We start from the raw sequence: 25,918 nt of genomic DNA, 5'->3' as shown, positions 1-25,918 counted from the left end.
CCTTCTTCTAATAATTAACTTAAGTCTTACGTATATTGTTTTATTAATAAGAGTAAAGATTTATAAGTTAATGTTTCAATCAGTTTCGATTGTTTCGATTAGGACGATATGTATATGAATTAATAAATGAATGAAAGAATGAATAAAAGGATACGAAAAGAGAGAAATAATGGATCTAATAATGAATATTAATATCTCTCATGCGATATCTGTACTCTTTTATTTTATATATTCTCCTAATCATTATTCTTGCTATCATCTCCCCATCTTTCACTTCCTCTTCCTCCTGCGTACATTCCATTCTCCATCCCCTCCGCATCCACAGTATACAGCGAAATTACGAAATTATTTCATCCTGCTCGATCGCATCGCAGCGCTCACAAAACTGATTCTCCCACGGTACGGTGTGTATGTATTCCATGTTATCATTGTTCAGCTCACAGTACAAATCTACATCCGTACTCCCATTTAACCGATTCATCTCCCATGTAATTCGTACAAACATTACAATCATTGATTCTTATCAAACCCTGCACCCCCAGCAGTAGTAAACTCCAATTCCTCTGTCAAATTCCCATACTGCGCAACCCAATAATCAACAAGATAATTCTGTCGTAGTTTCCACGGACCCCTGTCACCCGCCATGGGCATATATCCCTTTGCCTTTTCCACATACGTACTACTCAAATTCAACATGGGTTGAGAGTCCATTTTGTTGCCATGAACTTTCGGTACAGCTGATACTATATTGTTCTCTCGCATGTGTTTAAGCAATCGAACTAATACTCCCGCGGTGATATCGGCTCCCAATGTCCATGAGGCGTTTGTATACCCAGCCACTGTTACTGCGTTAGGCATGTCTTGAAGCATCATGCCTTTCCACAAGTATTTGGTAGAATATTCGTAGGGGACGCCGTCGATACTCACTTTGGCGCCACCGGCAAGTTGCATTTTAAGTCCAGTGGCTGTGATGATTATATCTGCATCGAGGCTTTTCCCTGATTCGAGATCAATACCAGATGATGTGACGGTTTTAATGGTATCAGTTACGACATCAGCTTTTCCCGAGTGAAGACATTTGAAGAAATCGCTGTCTGGGCAGACGCATAGACGTTGTTCCCAAGGATTGTATTTGGGGCTGAAATTAGGATCGATGGGCATGGTTGATGGAATTTCCTTCTTGGTTCTTGCTCGAAGGATTTTGCAAGCGGTGCTGGGGAACTGGCGACAGAAGTGGAAGAATAGTAAGGGGAGTACAAGGAATCTCCAACGGATCAATTGACTAGCCATCCAACTTGGAAGATATTTGCGCATGGAACTTCCAGTGGAATCTCTTGCGGGAACTCCTAGTATCCACGAGGGACTTCGTTGTAACATTGTTATTTTGGCTGCCTTGTCTGCCAGATTTGGTATCAGTGTAATTGCCGTAGCACCACTTCCAATAACGACTATTTTCTTGTCGGTGTAATCGAGATCTTGGGGCCAGAATTGAGGATGTATCCTCTTGCCCTTAAAGTTGTCTAGTCCAGGTATTTCGACTTTCAGTGGCTCGCTGTAGTCATAATAACCTGTACTCCAAACGATCCATCGTCCTTTTATAGTGCTCTTTCTTCCACCAGCATCAACTGCCAATGACCATTGTTGTTCTTCCGTTGACCAGTCTGCCGACGTAACATTATGGTGAAATTGTATCTTCTTATCAATACCATATTCCTCGGCAGATTCTCGAAAATATTTGCAGATTGATTCACCGTCAGCGATTGACTGGGAGCTCATCCATGGCCGCCATGGGAATCCAAATGTATGTAAATCTGAATCGGATCTGATACCAGGATATCGAAATAGATCCCACGTTCCGCCAATTGCTCCGCGATTCTCGAGTATAGTGTAGGTCAAGCCCGGAAGTTCTGTTTGGATACGACTGCAGAATGTTAGCTATCTCATTTGAGAATCTGGTACCCAAGCACTTGGATCGCTAAATAGAGTAATATGGATAAGAATTTAATGTCCAAGAATTAGGTCTTACTATGCAGCATTGATTCCCGATAAACCAGCACCAACGATAACAATGTCGTAATCGCAATTCCCAGATCTTTGGACAGAACCCATTATGCTTGTTTTTGTTATTGTAAGTATCTACAGTAAGGAGGTATACACAGTAGATGTTGATGCTATCAAAAGTAAAGCTCGGTAAGAGATACAGTGGCGGGGTCAGGAAAAATAAGGAATCCAGACGGAGGAATTGGAAGATATAAAAAGCGACAGAGGAGAGAACATTCGAAGTGAATGTAGGAAATAGATCAAAGATATACACCGAGGCTCAATATCTTAAATAGATGAAACATTTGAAAGGAAAGCGGTATAGGTAATGTGATATTTGCATTTGCCGTTGAGACATGCTCTCAATCTCAACAAATGATACCGAGGCCCATCCATTAGAGCATATGTCTCTCGCAAAACTAAACAGAAGCAAGCTTAGTTGGTGCTATTGGCGTCGGTGAGTATGGTGATGTGATCGGCATACGGACGGCTCGCAGATTCCTATACTCGTAGTCCGTGGGTAGTTATTATTGGCCTTCATGTTTGATCAGAGAGAGGTTTGAATGGTGATACATGGTGATTGATGGGGAAGATGATGGTGAGAGGTAAACTTAGCATGAATGAAGGGGCAAAATGGTTCCGAACCGAGAAGTTTTCAACGAATAGAATCAAACAGAATACGATTTGAGATTATCTAATCCACACGCCCTTGGGTGATTTTACATAATTAGGCCTTGTTTTTGAGCCATTCATCAAAATGTGTCTCGTACTTCGTAGATTTCGGTATCAAACACGTGATTTAGGGTGGTTCTTATCTTAATATTCAGACCCTCTTCGTCGATAGAACGTATTTCATTGAATTCTAAATAATATCTTGATCTTTTTTATGATAGTGTTGTAGCTTACTAATAATTGAATTTTTTTCGGCCAATCAGGAATCGGAGGGAACGTTTGTCTCCTCGAAAGTCTAAAAGTATTTAGTTATATTTTTGATAAGAAATTGAATCTATTTAGTAAGAGCTCTTTAATTATATATATTATCTTTTCAACTACAACTTATTAAAAAAAAAAATATTATTCGAAAAAGCTTAATTGATATTATTATATAAATCAGCTTTAAATTGATTGATCTTATAATTATTATGAAATTCAATTAAAAAAAATCTTTTTTAAATTAATTAAATTATTTTTAATAATTTTATTCTATTAATATTAATATTAAGAATAATATTATTCGAATTGTCTTATTAAACTAAATATACTACTAGTTCTTTTAATAACTCTAATAATATTAAAACTATATCATCAATAAAAATTTAATTACTCTTTAAATTTTAAAACCGTATACCTTAAATTTAAAGTATATAACTTCGAAATAAAAATAAATATTTAGACTTAAAAGCACCCAACCTCTTTAAAATCAATAATCCTAACTTTTTAAAAAGAATTGAAATATATAATAAAAATCAAATTAATTAAAAGATTTTTAGAATATATATATTATTATTAAAAATAATAATAATAATTGATTTTAAAAAGATTAAAAACTTAATTTAATAAAATATTAGTTTTTGAAAATCTATATTTTCGATATATATATAATTAAATAAAACTATAATAATAAAAATTATATCAAAATAATAAGAAAATTTATCTGTATATATTTATTATAGATTATAAGCTAGTATATAGGTATATAGTATATATATAGAATATAAGAGAGATTAGACTAGTATTAGTCTATTATAGGAAGCTGGCTCGTATTAACAACTAAATAGCTTTGAAATATGTGATTTTTATAAAATAGTATATAATATTCCTTATTTTTCTCTTTTTCTATATTCGAGGGGGAAAGGTCTTATTTTATACTTTTTCCTATTAATCTAGCTTTCCACCATCGTAGATCTCTTTCTTTTCCGATTATTTTATTAAATAAAGCTCTTCTTTCTTATTTCTTATTCGATTTCACTAGGGTTACGTTAACCTAGCTATATATGAGTTGAAAGAGCTAATAAAGAATCGGTTTTCCGGCCGTTCTAGGCTAAGGGCCTTAAGCGACGATCACGTGATATGATCATGTGATTGGATCATGTGACTTGGTCAGGTGATCCTGTGATTCGCTCCCAGTATACTATATGAATATAGAACTATATATATACTTATATATAAAAAGATATATTATTATATTATTTTTATATAAAAACAATAATATTAAATCTATATTAAATTGATACAATTGTTAAGTAATTTATAATTTATAATTGAAAAGTCGAAAAATAACGAATTATTGATTTTTATATCAAAGTTGAAACCAAATAGTTTCAGACTCTATAGTGAACCTTCGGGAGGCCCTGCCTCGAAATCAAGGCCAAAAAGCCTAAATTATGTAATCACCGTGTGGTCTGAGGATGAGATAAGGTGGTTCTTCCGCTGTGGGCAACGTCACCAGGAGTCAGTCCTTCTTATTCATGATTAAGATTTGAAGTGGACAACTCTTTTCGTCCCTCTCGCTACTTCCTCGATTGTTATACGAGTATACGAGTGGTAAATAAACTACGGCAAGGCATTTCGGAGTTTTAGATTGTCCACGTTTACCACGTCGACCTACATATACGATATTCCGAGAACAGAAAAGGGTTAGGGAGAAGATGGATCAGAATGATAAGAAAGTTCGGTCAAAAGCTTGACTGACCAACATAGTATTTCTTAAATAGGGAAGGAATGCGGAAGGAATGTGGAGGGAATGGATGAAGAAAGATAGAAGGGCTCGGAAGTTCTCATCGTCAAAAGTTTGACCAACTTGCTGTCCAAAGATAGAGAAATTCAGAGCGATAGGGGAGTCAAAGGCAACTTCGTTAGGTCATCTTTCTTTGAATAGGTTTCCTACTCGTAAACAGAGAAGGAACCACCCACTGCATTATGATAAAATTACTTGGTGAACCTCATCTTGACATCTCAAACACTCCGTCAACTCAGATAAATCACCCTTGTTTTATTTTGGCAATATCTTTTACTAGCACACAGACCCCAAAAAGACCTTTCATTCTGTACCATGGCATCGATAGCACCCAATCATGATGTCAACTGCACCCCTCTTACCTCCTTTGACAGAATGTTTTGCCTTCTTTACCCCGAACTCCGCCAGTATATCTTCGACTTGACCCGTTTCCACTGCCCGCCCCGAATGGTTCACTATGACGCTCGTAAGATATGGGGATCTTCACTTCCAGTCACACTTCTGCCCTTTGAAAGCAGAGGGCGTTTTCCTTGTCAGAATGAGGATACAATAGATCAACATAAATACACTATGATCCCTCGGGATCCCGATATTAGACGTCATCCCCCTTGTTTTCACGTCTGCCGCGCAGCTCGACAGCAATGTTACAGAACTTTTACTTGGTTAAGAAATGGTGTTTGGTTCGACTGTGATCGGGAAACTCTTTTTTATATATGATGCTTCACATCCTGAGGCGACTTTACCGGAGTTTCAATTGCTACCTTCGCCGCCTCCTGAGTGGGATGACGGAAAGCAGAATTGTAAAGAGCTGGATATTGGAAAGCTGAAGTACATTATTATAGATGAATCTACTGTGGGGAGGTTTATCACTAATGAAGATGGACCCGGCTTTCAGCATCTGTTTGAGGTGTTAATGAAGAAATTAATGGAAGTCCAAATTATACGTACTCCGACATTCCAAACACCATCATGGGGACCACCACTTCTGGCCATACCAATGCCAATTGAGAGAAATGATATGATTGTTACTGGTACAGTTATAAGGCTGACTGGAAATGATATTTGGTCAGATAAATTAGAGGGGGCCAATTGGTAACGGCTGTAGACGACTCGGTGAGGTGTCATCATAATGGCCCCAGGCATTTGAGAGTTCGGATATCAACCATCAACAGCGAAGTAATAGTTAAATCACGTCAATTATAACAGCGACTCTTTCGGAAAAGCAGTTCAATAATGTATTTCTAATTCTTCAATTTGTTTGAATCATTGAATCCATTCCGTCCCTCCCAAATGACAGCTTTATCCTGAGTATCAAATAACAGTCCAGTACTCGCAGCGTCTCAAACAGTAAATACTCTGGGATATAAGATGACCCACATTATCCATCACATTTTTGACGGCAGCATGGGCGGGGTGAAGCGACATAAAAAAAGAAATGTAATCTTACCTTGAATGAAATTGCGGGATCTTGTGACCAATGCAGTGCTTGTATAAGATGAAATTTGAATGAAAAGGGCAAAGGCAAAGGCAAAGGCAAAGGGTATAAAAGATACGGAAGGTCGGCCAGCTGAGGAGCTGGGTCATTAGAATCACAAATCAGGGGAGACTGGATGGCCTAAACATTCGAGGTATTGCAATCATTCTTTATGTGCTGAATCTTCGAGGCGTTAAGGAATCACTTTGGATTGTGTCATGCAGATTTGGGAATGTTTACGAAAAATGATGTTCATGTCAAGTATTTGTCAGTCAGTCAATACGCAAGGTCAAGTGTATTGAGAATATCGAACTTTTCATATTAGTTCAGAAGAATAACCTTTAATGAACTATTTACATGTCTTAAGACGAACCCGCAGTCCAGAGTTCGGGAGCCAAAGATTTTGGGAAGATATTAACTAATATATACAGGTCTTGGGTGCTTGAATCAATTTCCTCATATCTCAGCTAAGTGATCGTCGAGGACGAAAACTTAAGCGTGGTCAATTGGGGATGGACCAGCGTCAATTGGGTAGGAGAAGATGTTGTTGGGTCCCTCGGCCATCAATCCGTTTCCACCAGGTCTCATTTGGGATGCTGGAAGCAACAACTTCTTGTCAGAGGTAACCCACATAAGATCAGTCCAGATCAAAGCATCATCTTGAACAAGAATCGATGCGTATCCTTCAGGGGTGACCTTCCAGATCGCGAGCAAGTTGGTGTCGCTAACATAGACGTTTCCATCGCCATCGATGGTAGATCCACCGGTGCTTGGGGTCAAGGCGAAGGGCTCGGTGAGATCACCAAGGCTGGCAGCCATGGTGGCGTTGGTCAATGCGGCATCGACGTAGGCGGTCTCGATGCGGTAAAGTCCTCCGTTGCATGGTTGGTAGTAGAGGTAAACTCCGTCGGGGGAGACCTCAATCTGGTCGAGTCCAACGGCTAGTGTGCTACCTGCGGCACCGTACCCTGGAACAAGGGTGTGGTTGTACATCATAGGGAAGAAGGCAACGGCGGATGGATCATCAACGAGAACGCGGACTCCGTCTCCAGTGGTCATGTTCAAAACGACGAGAGCACCGGCAGTGTCACTGAGATAAGCGACCTCACCGCTGGCACTGAAACGAACATCATCAATACCGCTGTTGGAAGCAATGATGCTGTCGAGGTAGTAGATCTTGTCTACGGTATCGGTGGTAAGGTTGCATCCAACCAATTTGGTGGATCCGTTGACACCGCTTGAACCACCATCGACCAACCAGTAACGACCATCGGGTCCGATTCTGGCACCGTCGATGCTGACAAACTGGAGACTCGGATCAGAGCTGGGGTCGCTTGCGTTGTAAGAGTTCCAATAGACGTCGGGATACATGACAGTTGTGTTGTCGGCGAGGAGCTTTACAGTGATTGGTGGCAGAGTAGTAGAGTAACGCTGGGAAAGGAACTTGCGTCCATCGGCGGAGATGAAGATACCTTGGGTAGGTAACTCGAGCGAGTACTCAAGGGTGAGGCCTGGTGCAAGAGCTGCAGCCATAGGCACTGCTGAGAGGAGGGAAAGAGCAAGAGTAGACAACATGGTGAAATTGATGGAACTGATGTTGAGCTATTGAGACTTTGGATGCGTTGGAGCAGCTACTATATATACTTGACTTCACAATGATTCTGCTAGGATATGCTCCATGGTAGACGGGCAAGCCGCAAACGTCATCACAGTGCCCGGTCCAGTTTTTGTTTCTATGTGCAGGGGAACCTCTAGATTTCTCGGAGCTAATATCTTTAATTTAGCAGGTGCATCTGATACTCGTGTGGCGCTAGAACTTGCTCGATAACCCTCAATGCGCTAACAAATGCCATATGGTTGCAAACTAGAAAGAGATTACCCTTGTTCCTTGGCGTTCAAAACTTCGGAGTTGTGCGCTTTCTGGTGGTCCAGGTACGTGTTCTCGGTCCCGGTGCATAATCTTGATCATAAGCTGTGTTGATCGATCATTTGTTCTCCTTGAATAGGAAGTTCCAATTTCTTTAGCTACATTCCAAGTTGAGAAGTGACTGTCAATATCAGATGCACTTTCAAGTGTTTCTGCTAATCAGTTTCCTGTAAAAGTCTATGACCTTCTGTGAAGACTATGTCAGACTAGCTAACGTGAGCAAAGACTGCTGAGGAACTCTCAGAATAGTAAGCTAAGTACAGCCCCCACAATCAAACCAATCCGGTACTTCTCGGTGGCGTGGAGCTACATGGATACTGGAAGTATCTAGCCACAGGTACGTACCCCCAAGCCCTCCCAATATGAAAAAGTTTCTTCATGAAGGTGATTCAAGGGTTGTCGGAGGTGTGTTCATCCCAACAGAGGGCTTACCCCGAAGACCTCGGAAGAAACATTAGTGTCAAACTGGAGTCACGACCATAGTTTTGATAAGATTTGTGTGCTGTTACTTGATTGAATTTTCATCCCTAGTATTAAGTACCGGTACATGGTAATGCTTTAATGCTTCATGCTCACCCGGTCCCGAGGCTACTAGAAGCATAAATGAAGGTTATTTGCAAGCCCTGTCAGGCCCATTCTCCACCATAACTCAAATAATGAAGACAACCATTTAAATGGCTGAAGCAACAAGCCTATGCGTAGTCTAAAAACTGGAGTAGATACCATAACGAACGATTCTCCAAACGCAAAACATGTAGTATAGTAATCATGATGTTCTTCGGTCCCGAGTCGGTCCCGAAACTCTTGGTGGATTGGAAATCGCGCACAACCATGATAGAAGCGCCGGGCAGCGCAGTGTTGATGCTTGCTTGAAAGTAAAGGACAACTGTGCGGCGGTGACGATCATTGAAGGACGCGTAAAGGTATGGAGTTATCAGATCAAAATTTAGTCACAACCATCAGATACCTATTAAAGAGTATATATATTAGTATATTATATAGTGTTTCAAAGCTCTAATGAACGAACTAGGGGGGTAATACCGTATGAGTGATATATCGAAGAGATATCTCTTTTCTCTTGCAAAAGCCTTTAAACCACCCCTCAGAAAAGGTGAATAAGCTCTCGCATTCAGGATTAGCTTCTTTCCAAAGCCTCCTAGAATGATGTTCAAACCACTCCTGTCGAATAGGCTTGCCTAGAGCTCTAGCTTCCAAAAAGGATTTGTGTAATTGATCTTCAAGATCAGGCCAATGAGGCTTATAATGACGCTGTACCCCTCTAGCATCACGTTTAGAACCTAATATAGTATCTCTCTTATGTATCCAACCATTTATAGTACTCCTTGGGATCTTAAAGTATATAGACATCTCCTCTATTGTAGGGGGGCGATATCGACTAATTTGAAGTGTTTCCAGATCATATACAGGAATTCGATGACAATCATGAAACATGATGACCTTCCGTTTAGTCTCTGTAGTTCTATGCTGTACAGGACGATCCACTGGAGGTGGTAGAACCCATGTTTCTGCACGCTGTTCGAAGGTTTTGTTGTGTCTGCCCCTTTTCGAAGGGTTTGTTGATTTTGAGGGTGTAATAGTGATATTTGTATCAATTTCATCTATTATAGGCCTACTAGATGAGGAAGACATACTGAATAATACTTTATAGAATCAAGTGATAAAAAGTGGTTGATTTATTGATGTCAATTCGATATATCAAGCTGGGCCGGGGAAATGGCTGAAATGAGGAGTTGATAACCTTATCACGTGTTACTAAAATCAGAAAAGAGCCTCAAGCTAATTGGTTCTAAGTTGATGAACCTTGCTAGCGTTGTGCGAATTTTACAAATGAATACGGTTAGCTGAGGTAGTGCGGGAAAGTACCGCAGTCATCTGAAAGCGGCTAATAAGTTCTCTTGGAACTAAACTTAATAACTCACATCGAACCTAACCCTTCGTTAAATAGCCGTACATCCTCGCTTTCCTGAAAGTCTGAAAGTGATATAAGTTTGCATTGATTGTCAAATGCCCACCTTTTGTTAGAACAAACTTCCTTGATCTTACATGATTCGTAAAACCATCGAACCTCAATGCGACAATGGCACTGTTGCGTCTTTGATGGATCTAAATACCTTTGTCATGTTTGACCAATCTGTGCTCACTCTTCAGATGGAATGTGTCCAAGCACAGAATTCATCACAGTTCGATCATTCTCAGTCCACGCGTCCCCGTTGGTCTGTGGATCTTTGAACACTATCACGGATGTTACCCCAACTAGTCTTTCATTCGAAGAACATCTAAGCAAATCTATCTCATATCCTTAGGGAAAAGACAGGATACGACAGGGTGTCCAATAGTCCGGGTTGCAGTCCAATAATCAAGAACTTTGGAGTATTCAATCCCCGTCAAACAATGAAATAGTTTCACATGTTGAAATAGTCCCAATTGTTAGATTGATTTGAAAGAATAAATATATGAAATCGATGCTAGTACAGTATCTTCAAAATCACAAAACTCGAACCGTGAACTGGACTTGTAGTCCGGACTAGTAGAAACACTGGAATAGAAAGTTAGGTAGTCGTGGTAAAAGCCATCTATACACACTTCATTGATAGAGTTGCGATAACCTGTGCCTTATGGACTGAGGTAAGCTCGCAAGGTGTATTAGAATGTGTTTTCCGGAAAATTCGAGACAGCTGCAAATGGGTAATCTTGTCTCTACATAGGAGAAAAAAGAGGCCGATTTTGACCATATAAGTCGGTTACCCTACTTTCAGGCCAACAGGGTTTTAGGCCACCCTTTCACACCAAAAATCACTTTTTAGGCCTATTAATATCTCTATCAATATATAATATAATTCAATGAAAATTTGTATATATATAATTTAGATCGATTTAAGCTTATTCTGAAATTTTTAGATTTTTAGGATTTTTCTGTATTGAGAGCTAGAGCTTCAAAATATCGATTTTCAAATTTGTATGGGAATCACATACAAATTTAGAATTTTTATAAAACCTTTAATAACTTTTTAACAACAATTATTAAAAGAAAACTATATATATTTCTGAGATATTTGAGCTTGAATTTATATAGAAATTCAAAAAAAAATTCAAAAAAATTAACAAATATAAAGATATAGTATATAGTAAGTTTAAAGTAGTATAAATAATCCCTATCATTTTGAGAGTACTCCTTTAAATATTTATTTATGAGAATTTTTTTATTTTTTCTGAATCTATTATATGAAATATATTATAAAGTGATAGTGAAATTTTACAATATATTTTTAGCAATTTTTATTCGAAAATTATTAAAGATTTTATAAAAGTTTCAAATTTGTATGTGATTCCTATACAAATTTAAAAATCGATATTTTGAAGCTTTAGATCTCAATATAGAAAAATCCTAAAAATCTGAAAATTTCAGAATAAGTTTAAATCGATCTAAATTATATATATATAAATTTTTATGAAATTCTATCTATAAATGAGAGAGTTAAAATTTCCATTTTTGGTGTAAAAAGTGGCCCAAAAGGGGGGTGGCCAGAAAGTGGGGTATCCGACTTAAATCTTTAATGAAATCTCTGATTTAATTGAATTATAAATCAATCACAAATAAATCAAATAAATCTGAAAACATCAAATTACTTTTTATCTTTTATTAATATCGATTCTTATCAAAGTTTATATTTTATTTCAGATTTGAGGAGAAGAAGTTGGTTTATTGAAAGTATTAAAAAGTGATCAAACCCGGCCTCTTTTTTCTCCTACGTAGAGCTTGTTAACTTCGTTTCGGTAAAGCATTTTTCCATACAAGTATTTTTTCTATTCCGATGTTAAGCCATGACATCCTTAGCTCATGTACCCAGTGGTACGGAGTAGTGTCTCTAGAAATAGCTTCGGTATTTTGGGTGCCAATTCACTTCCTCGCCAGACAACGAAGGGGCTCGCTCGTCAATTCATGTTTCGTGCGTGAGTGTGAGTTAATAACAGCATCAAAATCATTTACAATGATGACTTTAACATCGAATCTGAAGTCATGAGCATTGCTATGAGCATCAGTTGAAAATGCTCTGGGTGGTGGCGAACCAATGAATGAAAGGAAAGTCTTCCGAGGTGGAGCTACCTTTGTTTGTCTACTAGGTCACGTGCCGATATTTCATCAAAGGTCAAATCCGAATTTCTAGCCTTTCAGTACATCACTCATCTGGAAGCATACTACGCTCGCTACGGCAATCGAATGAAGGATCAAAATTGGACTCGAATTCTCTACACTGTGAATATGTCCCGTGTGAGTCGGGATTTCATGATGTGGTCATGCCCAAGAAATCTGAACGCTTAGGCACAAACAATTCTACTCTATCGGCAAAGTTTCCCAGCTTCACCTCTCCACTATTTTCGGATTCTTTTGAAGAGTTCCTGACTATGTCGATAAGGTAAGTTAAGCTTATATCAAACACAGAAGATATTTTTCTTATCCTCAAAAATATCCACAATAATTCCTTATCGTTCGAAAGAGAAATGCGAGCAGGCAGGTTGTCCGCAATATCACATTATCAATGTTGCGTTTGTATCTAGATTTTCCAATATTTTGTGGAAACATTAAGTGATAGTGTAACAGTTGAAGATAAGTACCTTTCTATATTAACCTCTATTTCTTTCTCACATAGTTGTGTCTTGGGTCGTTCTCTTATTCTCTAATATTGAACCCCTCCATCAGTGTATTGTACTATTTTTCAATATACCTTCATAACCTCATAATTTCCTTGATCTCAAAGATATGACCATTTATTCCTCCTGCAAGCCATGGCTTGCCAAATGCTCAACGATGCCCCCAAAATACATACAAGCATCCATCATTATATCAATTGGTGGTATTCTATTTGGCCTTGATACGGGGACTATTGGTCCCCTAACAGTGATGCCTCAATTCGACGAAACTTTCGGCAAACTCTCATCAACAGTTGTGTGTAGCCCCCCTTCTCATTATTTCGCCTTCGCTTGTCTTGCCCAACTAAAACTAACGCAATCCGCCCTCTCCAGCATGGCCTCCTTGTCTCCACAATCCTCATACCCGCAGCTCTCTCCTCAATATTCACTGGTCATTTGGCCAATACTCTTGGTCGCTTATCAGCTACTGCAATCGGCTCCTTCATCTTTGGTATTGGTGCTGCTATTGAATGTAGTTCTTTCCACCTTCCTCAGATTTTCATCGGGCGCGCTGTTAAGGGTGTTGGCGAGGGCTTTTTCCTAAGCACATTAGTCGTCTACATTACCGAGATATCACCACCTTCCCAGAGAGGTACTTTGGCTAGTCTTCCTCAGCTCGTCACCACTATGGGGGTTCTGGTAGGATATTTTATGTGCTATGGTTCTGTTGGAATAGAATCAAGTTTGAGTTGGAGATTACCATTTGCGGTACAAGCGATTATCGCATTCTTGTTCACGGCCAGCACTATGCTGTTTCTACCGCAAAGTCCAAGATGGTTAGCGGCAAGAGGAAAATTTGAGGAAGCGGAGAGGGTATGGTCAGATTTGAACCTCCCAGAAAAAGAGAGAGAAAAGGTGGACGATGATGTAGATGATAATGAAAAGGCGGACCAAGAAGTAAAAGCGAAAGATATGCTTGCGATTTTTGCACCAGATGCTTGGAAGAGGACAGTTCTTGGGCTATTCTTGATGGGAATCCAGCAGGCGGCTGGTATTGATGGTGTCTTATATGTATGTCTCTCTAATCTATTCCACATTCTCACATCTCAAAACTGACAAAACCAGTACGCACCCCTCCTCTTCCAATCCGCCGGCTTAACTTCCTCAACGGCTTCTTTTCTCGCTTCGGGTATTTCCGCTCTCCTAATCTTCCTTACAACTATCCCAACCTTTATCCTCGCCGATAAATGGGGTCGCAGAACTAGCACCATCGTCGGTGGTGCTGGTCAATTCATTGTTATGTTTATCATCGCCTCTCTCTATGCTTCCGATTCAGTACATTCCTCCTATGGCGCCGGTCGCTGGGTCGTTATCATCTGCATCTACCTCTTCGCCATTATATTTTCCGCCACATGGGCCGTAACCTTTAGAGTATACGTAGCCGAGATTCAAAGTGCAAAAACCAGAGCCGGAGCAACGAGTTTGGGATTGAGTGCTAATTGGGTGGTGAATTGGATAATAGCATTTACGACGCCTATCTTTCTGTCAAAGAGCACGAGTGGATGTTATTGGTTGTGGGGAAGTGCTGCTTTGGTAACAGTCGTTGTGGCAGTGTTTTGGATGCCGGAGACGAGGGGGAAGAGTTTGGAGGAAATTGATGCTAGTTTTAGGAAAGGAAATAGGAAGGGTGCAGTCACGAGTGGTGGAGTGGTGGAATTGGGGCCCGTGGAGTATCTGGGAACACAAGATGAGGGGAGATTCGAAAAGGATGGCAAGCATGGTATGAAAGTTACTTCAAGGGTTGTGGTAGATACTCCAGCTTCGAGTTCTACTGTATCGCTATCGTGATTTGGTGTGGTATGACATTTCAAGAAGTGGACAGAGGATTTTATGGATGGCTTCCATGGTATATAGCCATGGTGCAGTGCACCAGGTTAACGAGTAATGACAACATAAATTAGATGGCTAAAAGGTATAGAGGATAGAATGGTAACGGGAAAGGATAGAATCAGGATAGAAACTAGAGCTTCAATGAACTGGTAATAATTATTTACAAATCGAAATTACATTCGATTTTCTTCGGTCAATCGTAAGTAGAGCTCGTGGTACTGCCATATGATAAATAGACTGATTTTTTTCTTCATGTTTTTAAATCTTACGAAAACGAATCTGAAACCGTATAAGGTTAAGCCCATCGAATCCAAAACACATCGGACCCTTTTGAGTCAAGACTATCCCTTGTTTTACATTTCCAGAAGGAAGAAGCGTAGAATATGTAGATACTTTATTCAATCTTACAATACACCTAATCGTACCTCCATTCAAATCTCATTCAATATTGAGGCAAGTATGTTTTGGATTTTGTAATTTTATTCGTTGTTAAGAAGGCCCTGATCACATGACCAAGTCTGACGCGTCAACGGTTCATCACACGCTCCACGACATTCCCTACATTTCACAGTACAAAGTCTCCCCGAACAGAGATCAAAAACGACGATCCAACAATTCGGACCGCCATGCCGTATTTTCAGATAGTGAAAAGCCTCGCAAGATGTTGTGTAATGACACACGTGCTCCAAGCTCCGAATGAAGAACTGGTGTTTGTCTAGTCTCAATATTCGACGATCATTCGATGATCAGAATCTCCTAAAATAGGTCTCCCTCAGCTGCATGTGCAATTGACATCATCTGCCCCTGATAGACTTGATTCTTATGGACCTGAGGTAAATCTTAATTTGGACATTGGCCATCCGACAGGATTGACACCGTTATCGATGTTCCTGTCGCAGTCGAAAGCATCAAGGTAAGACGGGCGATAACATGCACGAAGATAGGTGGAGATGAGTAGTGCGAATACAGTTGTGTCACTACCACAAATATTGGATAGGATGGCTAGTTGATCCAGATTTCCTATTAGGAAGTGACAATGGTACCGCGTGGATCTAGTTCATTTTGTATTTGCTTTTATATCAACATTTCTATTGCCGTGTCTTCAATGTCTTTTTGTTTTTGTTTTTCTATTCAACTGACTAAACACAACGTTAACGTCGACATTCATTTGGTTGTTTATATCTCTTTTCAAATTCATACCCGATTCGCTCACAGAATGAACTTTCATTAAATTCCAAAACATTCGAACCACCTTACAAATATGGGCGTCTATCATTTCTTTCTATTTCTGTCTTTAAATCTATTATTTAAGAGCGTGATTTCGATCCTCACCTCTACTACTACTATTCAGCTTGCGTCAGTCAAAGGCTCATTGGCTGTCTCCAGTCCGCTTGGGAAATTTAATAATATCACCACGACAAGTCATTCTTCTGCGCCATCATATTGGCTCGAGGAAATCGCTCATCAGGGACTTGCCTCTTTCAATTTTAACGACACCTCATATCAAGTATTCCGCAATGTGAAAGATTTTGGAGCCAAAGGTTGACATAATCATAATTTTATACCATTTATTAGTGCTTTCTAACATCGTCAAGGGGATGGTATAACAGATGATACTGCTGCAATCAACAAAGCCATCAGTTCCGGCGGAAGATGCAAACCTGGCGACTGTCAATCTACAACAACAACTCCTGCCACGGTATACTTCCCAGCTGGGACTTATATCATCTCATCTTCCATCGTTGATTACTACATCACTCAGATTATAGGTAATCCAAACCAACTCCCAGTAGTTAAGGCTACTGCAAATTTCACTGGATTGGGTTTGATTGACGGAGATACATATGGGGCCAATGGACTCAATTTTGGAGCCACAAATGTCTTCTATCGTCAGATTCGTAATCTGGTGTTGGATCTGACGGAAATCCCGTCTAATTCATCAGCCTATGGAATCCACTGGCCTACTGCACAAGCCACCAGTCTACAGAATATTGTATTTCAAATGAGCGATGCAATTGGAACTAAGCAGCAAGGCTTGTTCATCGAGGGAGGTACGTTGGCCACCTGGCGATTCTCACTTCTTATAGCCACCCACTTCCTTTATGTCATAACCCCAATGCTTAACGCTTACACATAATAGGCTCCGGTGGCTTCATGAATGATCTGATCTTTAATGGCGGCAAAACGGGGGCCGTATTTGGCAACCAGCAATTTACAGTTCGAAACTTAACCTTCAATAATGCTGTAACAGCCATTGACCAAATCTGGGACTGGGGATGGACATATATGGGAATCAATATCAACAATTGTACCACTGGATTGAATATGTCCTCAGGCGGATCATCAGACCAAGCTGTAGTGTCTGTCACACTGATTGACAGTAGCTTCAGAGATACTGACGTCGCCATCCTCACAGCTTACAATAATTCATCTTTGCCAGAGGCTGCAGGAAATCTTATTCTTGATAATATCCATTTGACGAATGTTTCAATTGCCATTCAGGAGTGGCAAAATACTGTTTTGGCTGGAACTAGCAACCAATCAATGATCATCAATGGATGGGGAGAAGGAAATCAATATACACCAAATAACTCAACCCGCTTTGAGGGATATATTGTTCCCTTTCCTCGCTCTGAGTCTCTTTCCCCCCGTGGAAAGTTCTACGCCCGTTCAAAACCTCAGTATGAAGACTATCCGCTTTCTGAGTTCGTTTCAGTCCGTACAGCGGGTGCTACTGGAGATGGGGTCACTGATGACACGGATGCATTGAACCATGTGTTTGCACTCGCGGCCATCGCCAATAAGATCGTTTATATCGATAGTGGAGTTTACCTCGTCACGTCGACTATTCATATTCCATCCCGTTCGAGGATTGTCGGTGAATCGTATCCAGTAATCATGGGATCGGGATCATTTTTCACAGATATTGTTCATCCTCAACCTGTTGTCCAAGTTGGCCTCCCCCTGGAGAGAGGTGTTGTTGAATGGTCGGATACGATTGTTTCGACACAAGGATATATGGGAGGAGCCATTTTGATTCAATGGAATCTAGCCAGTCCAGCGTGGTCTCCTTCCGGACTTTGGGATGTCCACACGCGTATTGGCGGATTCGTGGGTTCTGATCTCCAGTTGGACCGCTGCCCCGCTACCGCTAATAGTACTGAGATTGTTCTTGAGTGTAGAGCTGCGTTCATGTCAATGCACATCACCAAGTATGCATCCGGTCTTTACCTAGAAAACAACTGGTTTTGGGTTGCCGATCACGATATCGACGACCCTAATCTATCTCAAATCACAATTTATGCAGGCCGTGGGCTTTATTGCGAATCTAGAAAAGGAGCTATATGGCTTATTGGGACTGCTGTTGAGCATCATACTTTATATCAATATCAGTTTGATAGTACGAGAGATATTTTTGCAGGGCAGATTCAGACGGAAACTGCCTATTATCAACCGAACCCCGTTGCGATTTACCCCTTTCCAGCATTGGATGAATGGAATGATCCCGATTTCGCCAGCTCATGTGGAAATACAACGGGAGAGAACTGTGCAGAAGGATGGGGTCTACGAATCATTGACAGCGAGCATGTCTATGTATATGGCGCTGGAATGTACAGTTTCTTTGATAATTATAGTACTTGTAAGTTTTCTCCAATCTATCTCGATTGGCTACTTTACTAACATATCTGGACCAGCGTGTTCTGCCCAAGGAAATGGCGAGGCTTGTCAAGCTAGAATCTTCAGTCTGGAGGGGGACAGCTCGAAGATCGGTATTTACAACCTGAATACAGTAGGTATCACGAGTATGATCACTATTGATGGGATAGATATTGCGAATTATTCTGACAATATTGCGGGGTTTGTGGATCATGTTGCTTTATTTAAAAGCGAGGAATAATGTTTAGACAGTAGTATAGTAATAAAGATATATAGGGGTAGCGTTGTCATCAGATCTTCCGCTTCAAGGACCTCGGGAGTCATACCATGAAATAAAGAATAGAATTCACATTTTCTTTCCAATGAGCTATGTTCCGTACCCCTATGCTGTACGACTTCTATATATCACATGCCATTCTCAGGGGCATTCTCAAGATGATCGTACATGTAGAAAAACTCCGAAATAAAGCTAGTGTTCCAGATCAAGACTCAGTAGCTCATTTTAGTTAAACCCAAAAAAAAGAAACAAGGAAACAAACGATTATATCGTTTTGTTGCACATCTCACCAAACCTACTTTTTCAATTGTGTTCTCTAAAAGATAGTGTGAAACAAACTGCCAATCAACCTCCTCTAACATCAATCCACTTAACCCATTCATCGAAAAAAGCAAAAATTCCCCCTCCTCTCAACGAACAAAGCTCTAAAACTCATCTCGATCCTAATTTCCCATCCTCTCCAACATCGATTTCTTATTCCCTAGCTCCAACATCTAGGATACTAGTAAGCATCACCACAAAGCCTTACTCCTTGACTTAGGACACTGTTCGCCTCCTCCCTATCCCCTATCCTCACACTAACAAAGGAATATTCGAAAGGTCGTGACATCCTCTGCACGTTCGCCCACAATTGCAAAAGCCGAATTTGGTTCTTTGTTCGTCGCATCGATTTTCTGGTCTCGCATCTTGTATTTCGAAAATTATATGACAAAGAAAAAGTAGTTTACCGGCAATTGTCCCCGCGTTCCGGACCGATTTGCAGATATGCAACAGTTGGGTATCTTCGGAAATCAGAGAGGGGGGTGGCGAATCTGTTTCAAGAAATTGTTTGATCAAAGGGGGGATTGGGTCTGGAATTGGATAGGAGAGGAGACGCGAGGAGCGGAGTGGACAAGAGGGATATGCAAACTGATTCTTTCGGACGAAAATGAAATAAACTACTGTGAAAACTCCCGCCTGATCCCGCTAATTTTTGAATGACTTGAATGAATAGATGAATGCTGAACGCCACTAATGCACAGATATCTCCCCTCTGTCTAGCTGCGCATCCCAATATACATACTCCGCTCCACACACATCTGTACAATCTCCCCTCCATATAGACAAAAATATGTAAGGTGGGGTACCCCTCATAAACACAACTCTCAGCACAAATGCCACCGATCTAAGGCGTCTGCACATATTCATGCGTTTCCGCCCTCAAAGCCGCAATGCCGTTTTCCTTCCCACTGCTACCAGCCACAGCCCCAAGCGTATCCCTCGTATCGACCTCTCCTCCCCAGCTTGAAAATCGTACATGTTTTCCCCTCCATGCTCTTTTTGCTTTCGTGCCTTCCTTTCCTTTTCCTTTCGCATTTTCTAGAGTTTCGTTCTCGATGCCAGTCCCGGGAAGAGTTAATGTGTTATTCATACCTAGCGGCATAGTCATTGGGCCCTGTCCGTTCACCCCCAAAGCCAAACCCCCCAATCTAACCCCCTCCCCGATATTCTCGCCCTCCTCCTCTTCCTCCCTAATCGGATCGTAACTCCAAGCTCTCGCTCTCCCACTCCTCGAATTTCCCATCCCCCTCGCATTCCGCGCGCTCTTCATTCTCCTCCCAAATCCATCTTTTGCGCCCACAAATCCCGGATCGCCTTGTAGTAATTTCCTCTTTCTGTATTCTTTCCTGAGTATCCAGACTAGCATTCCTAATATCGATGCCGTGATGAGGAGTACGAAAGCATTAACTCCAATAGCTACTTTCCATGACGTGGGAATGTGAGGACCGGATGGGGGATCCGAGTCGTATTTAGCATGGTGGAATGAATGCGTATTGCTGTGGTATTCATAGTCGCGGAGTTCGAGGCTTTGAGGGGAGGATGATGAGGGGACATTGCAGTTTGATATGCAGATTGGTGGGGATTGGGGGTTCGATTTAATTCTGCGAGATACACAATTAGCAATTTGTTATTGAGGTAGGTTGAGATATATATGTTGTCGAATCTAGGAAATTGGCACATACTCATTGATATCAACATTTCTATCAGCAGAAGCTGGAGTTGAAATTACAGCTGCCCAGCTCACCGCCGGCAACAAAAGAAAGGAGAGATGGTATTCCATGTTAATTAGGTATATCTGCACTTTTCGTGCGCACGCAACAGCTTTTCCACGGAAACAAATAAACGAACAAAAAAAATAGTTCACTCTATAAACAATCGAAGAGCACCTGCAAGAATTGGTCAAAAAGAATGAAACTGGAGTAAAAATTAAGGAAAGGAATCGTATTAATGAGAGTGAATACCGAACAATGCGGCGTTGGTAAATGAATGACAAAGATAGATGATGATGGCGGTGAATTGCTAATCAACCAATATATCAATCAATATCATACAGAAGGGTGACTAGACATTGAAAGACAGACAATAATCAAAATACCAGATGTTTATTGGTACCAAGAAAAAACATCACAAGCATTGACAGCAGCAGGTAAGACATTATTAATATTCGGACCCCAAGTATGCCTACCTTACCGTTCTTAAAAGGCAAACTACCTTTCGATCATTAGATTGACAGAAAATATGGAAACGAGAATTAGAAATTGATGTGTGCAATAGTGCTACTGTAGTAAATGAGGTTAAAATTGAGGATCTATGCAGCGGCACTTTTTTCCAAACAGTCGATCTCCATGTCAAAAATGAAGGGAATCTATTGGTTATCTAGCCGCAAATAAGATAAGAATTGTGGCTATGAGGCAAGTGAAGTGGAAGAGATTTGATTAGATTCGTTCGCTTATCCGGGACCTAGCTTGGTGGATCAGGACTGTACCTGAACAAAAGCTTGGCCTTGAGAAAAAGGGGTATAGACACTGGATAATAATTATATGCATATTGAGATCCATGCTTAAACGCTCTGCTCCGCCGTGTGACAGGATCCTTCATAGATCCTCTTGGTTTGCAATTCAAAATAGATACTGAAACACATGTGGTTGAAAATTCTACAGAAATACCTTTTTGCGTTCATGTTAAATTGTGGTTCAATTTGAGCGTCGCGAAAATCACAGACCAAGCGGCGGTGTTGATCGATTGGCCCACTCATTCATCCATGGTGGAACATCGAATTGGAAATGGAAATTGAAAGTCTAAATAATCCGTATTTCAGGGGTTGAGGTTGATAAATGCCTTGGAAGTTTTCCCGCCGTGCGAGGCGGATACTCGTATAACAACTCAAAGTGCGTGAAAATACAAACGGAGACTCTTTTCTTTTCTAGAAGTCATGGAAGCAGCTTTCCATAAGGGTGTGAAGTTATAATCAAATTGTGGAGCAGAGAACCATAGTTACATGTCCCAGAAATTGCCCATACTATGCATACATGGTATAATTTCGTGCAAAATAATGCGAAAAAAGAAAGCATTTATATGTCATCCTCGGTAATCGGCTTCTTCGGCTTGAAAAATCGTCCCCCCTTAGTTCTCTTCTCAGGCTTGAATATTCTCTTCGAATCTCTACTTTCCTCAAGACCTTCCATACCATCACGACCCATGATAATATTAAACTTATTCTTCTTCTTCTTTGCCGCTGATTTACTGAGGACCTTTCCTGGTTTGGATCCCTTACTGTTGACTACACCTTCTCCTCCCCTTCCTAATCTAGGCTGCCGGGGAACTCTCGTTTTAGCACCAAGTGCCCAAAGATCTCCCCATTTGGATTTCCTAGCATCGCGGTACGCTACTTTACTAAAACTTTTAGGGATTGTCCATCGTTCCAACTTACCCGATGGTGTACAAACATCCAAGGTGACATGTCCACGACGTTTGAGAGGTGGGAGCATAGATCTTGGGAGTGATAATGGATGGAATGGTATATCACCCTCTTCAGGCATTTCTGGGCCATCCGGTAAATTATGCTCTTCATAGCCAGCAAATGATTGGTCAGTGGCAGCATCTCCTTGTAGAATAGCTTCTTCTTTCCTAGCGTCAATGCCTCTTCGTACCGCCAGGTAAGTGTATCTAACATCTTCGTGATTGCGAGAAGAAGCACCTAAAATCTTCTGTAGATAAGGTGGTCGGAGATATCGCTGTTCGAAATGACAAAAATCCTTTCTACCCGGGGTAAGACCTGGGACTGGATACATTGGACACTTAGTATGATTAGTACACGGTGCAATGATCATACCCTCTTCTTTCTCCGCAAAACGTGATTCGTTGTCTGAAAGAGATTGAAGTTCTTTTTCGACGCTTTCGTCACCAGGCGAAGAAATATGTGAGTCGAGCAGAAGAGACCGAGCGCCTGCTATAGCCTCAAATCCACGTGGTAAGCCCTTTTCTATCAGGATAAGTACACCTCCTTTGGGATCAAGCATTGACCAGAGGTTCTGTACCATGTGTTTCCGGCGAAAATCTTCCTTCAGTGGGAATAAGGTATGCGGGGCGATAATCAAATCATACATTTTCCTAGGTTGTGCGGGTCCACCATCAAGTTGAGCCTCGCCACTGGATGAATGGACATAATCAGGAAGTCTTGGAAGAAAGGTAGTGTTGTCGAGAAATCGTGAAATTCGGTGTCGCAATGTATCTGCTCCAGTGAGAACCGTGTGTTTCCCAGATGGAGGTACGTCTCCTTCGACAATACCATCGTCTTTCAATACATCCCATTCGGCTCGTAAGATTTCCTGCCATGCTACAATACCAGCCCCACCAGCACCTGCATCGAGAATTCGTGGACCTTGGCCACCCTCCCTGAACAACATCTCACGAATCCATTCGGACCCTAATCGTTTGCGTACCTCAACCAGCGTACTCATAACAGAAGTATAAGTACCTGACATTACACCAGCCAAATATGCATCTGCTTCAATTTCGCTCATCCTGTGTTGTGAAGCATCAAGTCCAACGTGTTTTTGTGGTAAAAGCTTAAGCTTTCCTACGTTTGGAGTAGAAGAAGAATATGGTAACCACTTTCCACCAAATGCTTTCTGTGCAGCCTCGGTAACATGTTTCATGCTTGTTCTCTCTAGCAGTTCGGTAATTGGTGTAACAAATTGTTCTTTCGGCAGTGATATAGTACTTGGGGATGTGCCAAATCTAGCGGTCCTAGTATGCGGATGTGTACGAACTTCGTCCGAGCTAAGATATGAGTCGTATTCGTCTTCCTCAAATTCTTCGGGATCCTCAAATAGTTCTTCTTCAGATTCTTCCGACGATTCTTCCTCCTCGTAGTCCTCGTCAAAAACAGTATCTTCTTGCTCTGCTGCTCGTGCCATTGCTTCGTCCATATCGCGTTGTAGCCGTGCGATAGCATCTACCTCTCTTTGGTTTTGAGCTTGAAATGTTAAATTAGTAGAATCCGTTCCCGCAGAAGCCTCTGTTGCCATTGATATTTCCTCGCCTTCCAATTCCATATCAGGTTCGCTTTCTTCCTCAACTCCCATTTCTCCAGCCTCACTGGCAGAAGCAAACCCGTCAGTGCCATCTTCTACAACCTTAAACCCCAGCTCTGGATCGAATTCAATCTCTTCAAATTCACCGTCAGCGTTCTCTCTCAAAAGAACATTCCTAGATGGGCCATCCTCTCCAATATCCTCTTCCTCAACCTGCAGATATTCTAAGTCCTCCGGCCTTGTTTCACGCAGTGGCGCACCGTACAATCGCTCATATAATTGATACTCCTCAGCAGATAGATAATCCTTTGGCAAAGTTTCTCCGAATGTTTGTCTAGCCTGCCTCACGAACAATTCAATTTCTGTTGCTCTTGCTTCTGTTGCTTTCACTTCGGGCCCTGGTGTAGTTGTGGTCGTTCGAGCTTCATCTGATCGAGTAAGAGTCGTTGAGAATAATCGTAAGGTATTAGGGCGAGGCTGAATTGATCGATGTCGGATATCGCGAAGTCTTGAATGTGTAGAAGCTGTCGAAGCAGTGGGTCTTGTGAATCCATATTCGAACAGAGAAAGAAGTTGGGATCTACATGACTGGCATGCTCTCGGAACTTTACGTGCGGTGAGCATAATTAATTGGTGCTTGAATGGTAAGATTATCAAAACACTCTTCGAAAAGATTGAAGATTGTTGATAACCTTGATCGCTTGAATATTTACTCGTACCTGCGAACTTTTTTGAAATATTGCTTTCCGATATAAATTACTATATTCACACCCCTGTCCCGCGTGGGGTGATTTCTTAGCCAATGGATTACGAAGCATTTGATATATCGATACTAGAAAATGATATTATGCCCCTTGTCTACATTTAACCATCGCCGCTGTTGTGTACTCGGTAGCTAATCGTTGGACAGTGATATCGTGAGCAATTATTTCCAAAGGGAATCAGATCAGAAGTTATTGATCGAAAACTTTTAGTCAAAGTACCATTGATATCGCACCGATTACACGTTTACAGTACATCTCAAGTGAGTTACGAGAAACTGAGGAAGATGCCAACTCCCTGCCTCACACCAAGGCCAAGCTTTGGAGTAAAATTATTAATTGATACTTTCTTTTATCCGGTCATAGTAGTTCCCCCAATTCAATCTACTCTTGCCTTATTGAAATCATCATCATGTAAGCTTGTTTGCATACTGTACACAACACATGGTCTGGAGCCTGCTATTCCATCTTCTCTATTAGGGTCCTCGATATTTGGATCATTGGCAACATTTTCTGTATTTCATTGCTTCACAAGAGGCGTGACAACGATTGGGCCATTGAGATATCTCCTATGAAGAGCTTTAAAGAAAGCTACATCGACTGGAGCAATTTGTTACTTCAAACCAAACTGGTATAAAATCGGGTTGCGCCTCCGAATGTTACCATATAACTAGTTGCTGGCCACTCTGGAGAAGACGGTTGTGTTGGTGTATGCACTATTGATCTGAGATTTTGTTTGGCTTAATATGTGCTTGGTGGACGATTTTTGATGATCCAGTGCATGGCCCCCATCAATGATGATCTGGTCAATATCCGAGTAAGAGCAGATGAGAGGTCGACTTCTTGTTGAAAATACAACTATCGTCTAGACTCGAAGTGCCAGCGTACAAAAACCTATTGGGGAGGTATTTCCATCAAAATCGCATCAAATCTCATTGTTCTTTTCTGAGTTGCGGATTTCGCAGGTTCCCCTCCTATATTCTCGGTATATGAGAATCTCATAGATGTCAATGGGTTATATTGCCGATTTCGAATCGCTGCAAAAATTAATATCCAGAACGAGGGAAGTCCTCCAAGAACAAAAGGCCACAGAATTCGGGGAAAACCGAGAATTGAAAGTACAGTCACCTTGATGTGCCTTTCAAAAT

The 25,918-nt window shown here is 41.0% G+C and overlaps 8 protein-coding genes across 8 annotated transcripts; 3 read left to right on the top strand and 5 right to left on the bottom strand.

The window, feature by feature from the left end:
- Window positions 1–136: 136 nt before the first annotated feature.
- EAE98_003141 (uncharacterized protein) lies at window positions 137–2,682 on the bottom strand. The gene is made up of 2 exons (XM_038950761.1): window positions 2,027–2,682; window positions 137–1,921 (listed from the first exon to the last, which is right to left on the bottom strand). The coding sequence occupies exons 1-2, from the start codon at window positions 2,107–2,109 to the stop codon at window positions 511–513; spliced, it is 1,494 nt and encodes a 497-aa protein (XP_038813290.1). The 5' UTR covers window positions 2,110–2,682; the 3' UTR covers window positions 137–510.
- Window positions 2,683–5,447: 2,765 nt separating this feature from the next.
- EAE98_003140 (uncharacterized protein) lies at window positions 5,448–5,873 on the top strand (the record flags this gene model as incomplete). The annotated part of the gene is made up of 1 exon (XM_038950760.1): window positions 5,448–5,873. One exon carries the CDS (start codon window positions 5,448–5,450, stop codon window positions 5,871–5,873), a length of 426 nt encoding a protein of 141 aa, XP_038813289.1.
- An 870-nt stretch (window positions 5,874–6,743) lies between these two features.
- EAE98_003139 (uncharacterized protein) lies at window positions 6,744–7,826 on the bottom strand (the record flags this gene model as incomplete). The annotated part of the gene is made up of 1 exon (XM_038950759.1): window positions 6,744–7,826. The coding sequence occupies one exon, from the start codon at window positions 7,824–7,826 to the stop codon at window positions 6,744–6,746; it is 1,083 nt and encodes a 360-aa protein (XP_038813288.1).
- An 852-nt stretch (window positions 7,827–8,678) lies between these two features.
- EAE98_003138 (uncharacterized protein) lies at window positions 8,679–9,828 on the bottom strand (the record flags this gene model as incomplete). Its single annotated transcript, XM_038950758.1, has 2 exons — window positions 8,679–9,145; window positions 9,220–9,828. 2 exons carry the CDS (start codon window positions 9,826–9,828, stop codon window positions 9,125–9,127), a joined length of 630 nt encoding a protein of 209 aa, XP_038813287.1. The 3' UTR covers window positions 8,679–9,124.
- Window positions 9,829–12,958: 3,130 nt separating this feature from the next.
- On the top strand, window positions 12,959–14,676 carry EAE98_003137 (uncharacterized protein; the record flags this gene model as incomplete). Its single annotated transcript, XM_038950757.1, has 3 exons — window positions 12,959–13,144; window positions 13,222–13,899; window positions 13,954–14,676. The coding sequence occupies 3 exons, from the start codon at window positions 12,959–12,961 to the stop codon at window positions 14,674–14,676; spliced, it is 1,587 nt and encodes a 528-aa protein (XP_038813286.1).
- A 1,303-nt stretch (window positions 14,677–15,979) lies between these two features.
- EAE98_003136 (uncharacterized protein) lies at window positions 15,980–18,616 on the top strand (the record flags this gene model as incomplete). Its single annotated transcript, XM_038950756.1, has 4 exons — window positions 15,980–16,259; window positions 16,314–16,769; window positions 16,859–18,358; window positions 18,414–18,616. 4 exons carry the CDS (start codon window positions 15,980–15,982, stop codon window positions 18,614–18,616), a joined length of 2,439 nt encoding a protein of 812 aa, XP_038813285.1.
- A 1,201-nt stretch (window positions 18,617–19,817) lies between these two features.
- On the bottom strand, window positions 19,818–21,250 carry EAE98_003135 (uncharacterized protein; the record flags this gene model as incomplete). Its single annotated transcript, XM_038950755.1, has 2 exons — window positions 20,656–21,250; window positions 19,818–20,574 (listed from the first exon to the last, which is right to left on the bottom strand). The coding sequence occupies exons 1-2, from the start codon at window positions 20,751–20,753 to the stop codon at window positions 19,818–19,820; spliced, it is 855 nt and encodes a 284-aa protein (XP_038813284.1). The 5' UTR covers window positions 20,754–21,250.
- A 794-nt stretch (window positions 21,251–22,044) lies between these two features.
- On the bottom strand, window positions 22,045–24,633 carry EAE98_003134 (uncharacterized protein; the record flags this gene model as incomplete). Its single annotated transcript, XM_038950754.1, has 1 exon — window positions 22,045–24,633. The coding sequence occupies one exon, from the start codon at window positions 24,631–24,633 to the stop codon at window positions 22,045–22,047; it is 2,589 nt and encodes an 862-aa protein (XP_038813283.1).
- Between the last annotated feature and the right edge of the window lie 1,285 nt (window positions 24,634–25,918).

This window comes from Botrytis deweyae (assembly GCF_014898535.1).
Source record: "Botrytis deweyae strain B1 chromosome Unknown BDEW_005, whole genome shotgun sequence".
In the NCBI taxonomy this organism is placed as follows: domain Eukaryota; kingdom Fungi; phylum Ascomycota; class Leotiomycetes; order Helotiales; family Sclerotiniaceae; genus Botrytis; species Botrytis deweyae.
Note: the sequence above shows the minus strand (reverse complement) of the source record. Positions and strands in the feature narration are given on the sequence as shown.

What these genes read in the sequence shown, in the direction of transcription:
- EAE98_003141 (XM_038950761.1), bottom strand. Translation starts at nt 2,109, where the DNA reads ATGGGTTCTGTCCAAAGATCTGGGAATTGCGATTACGACATTGTTATC. An exon ending in TCGGGAATCAATGCTGCATA is followed by an intron (nt 1,922 to 2,026) that starts GTAAGACCTAAT and finishes AACATTCTGCAG; the next exon opens with TCGTATCCAAACAGAACTTC.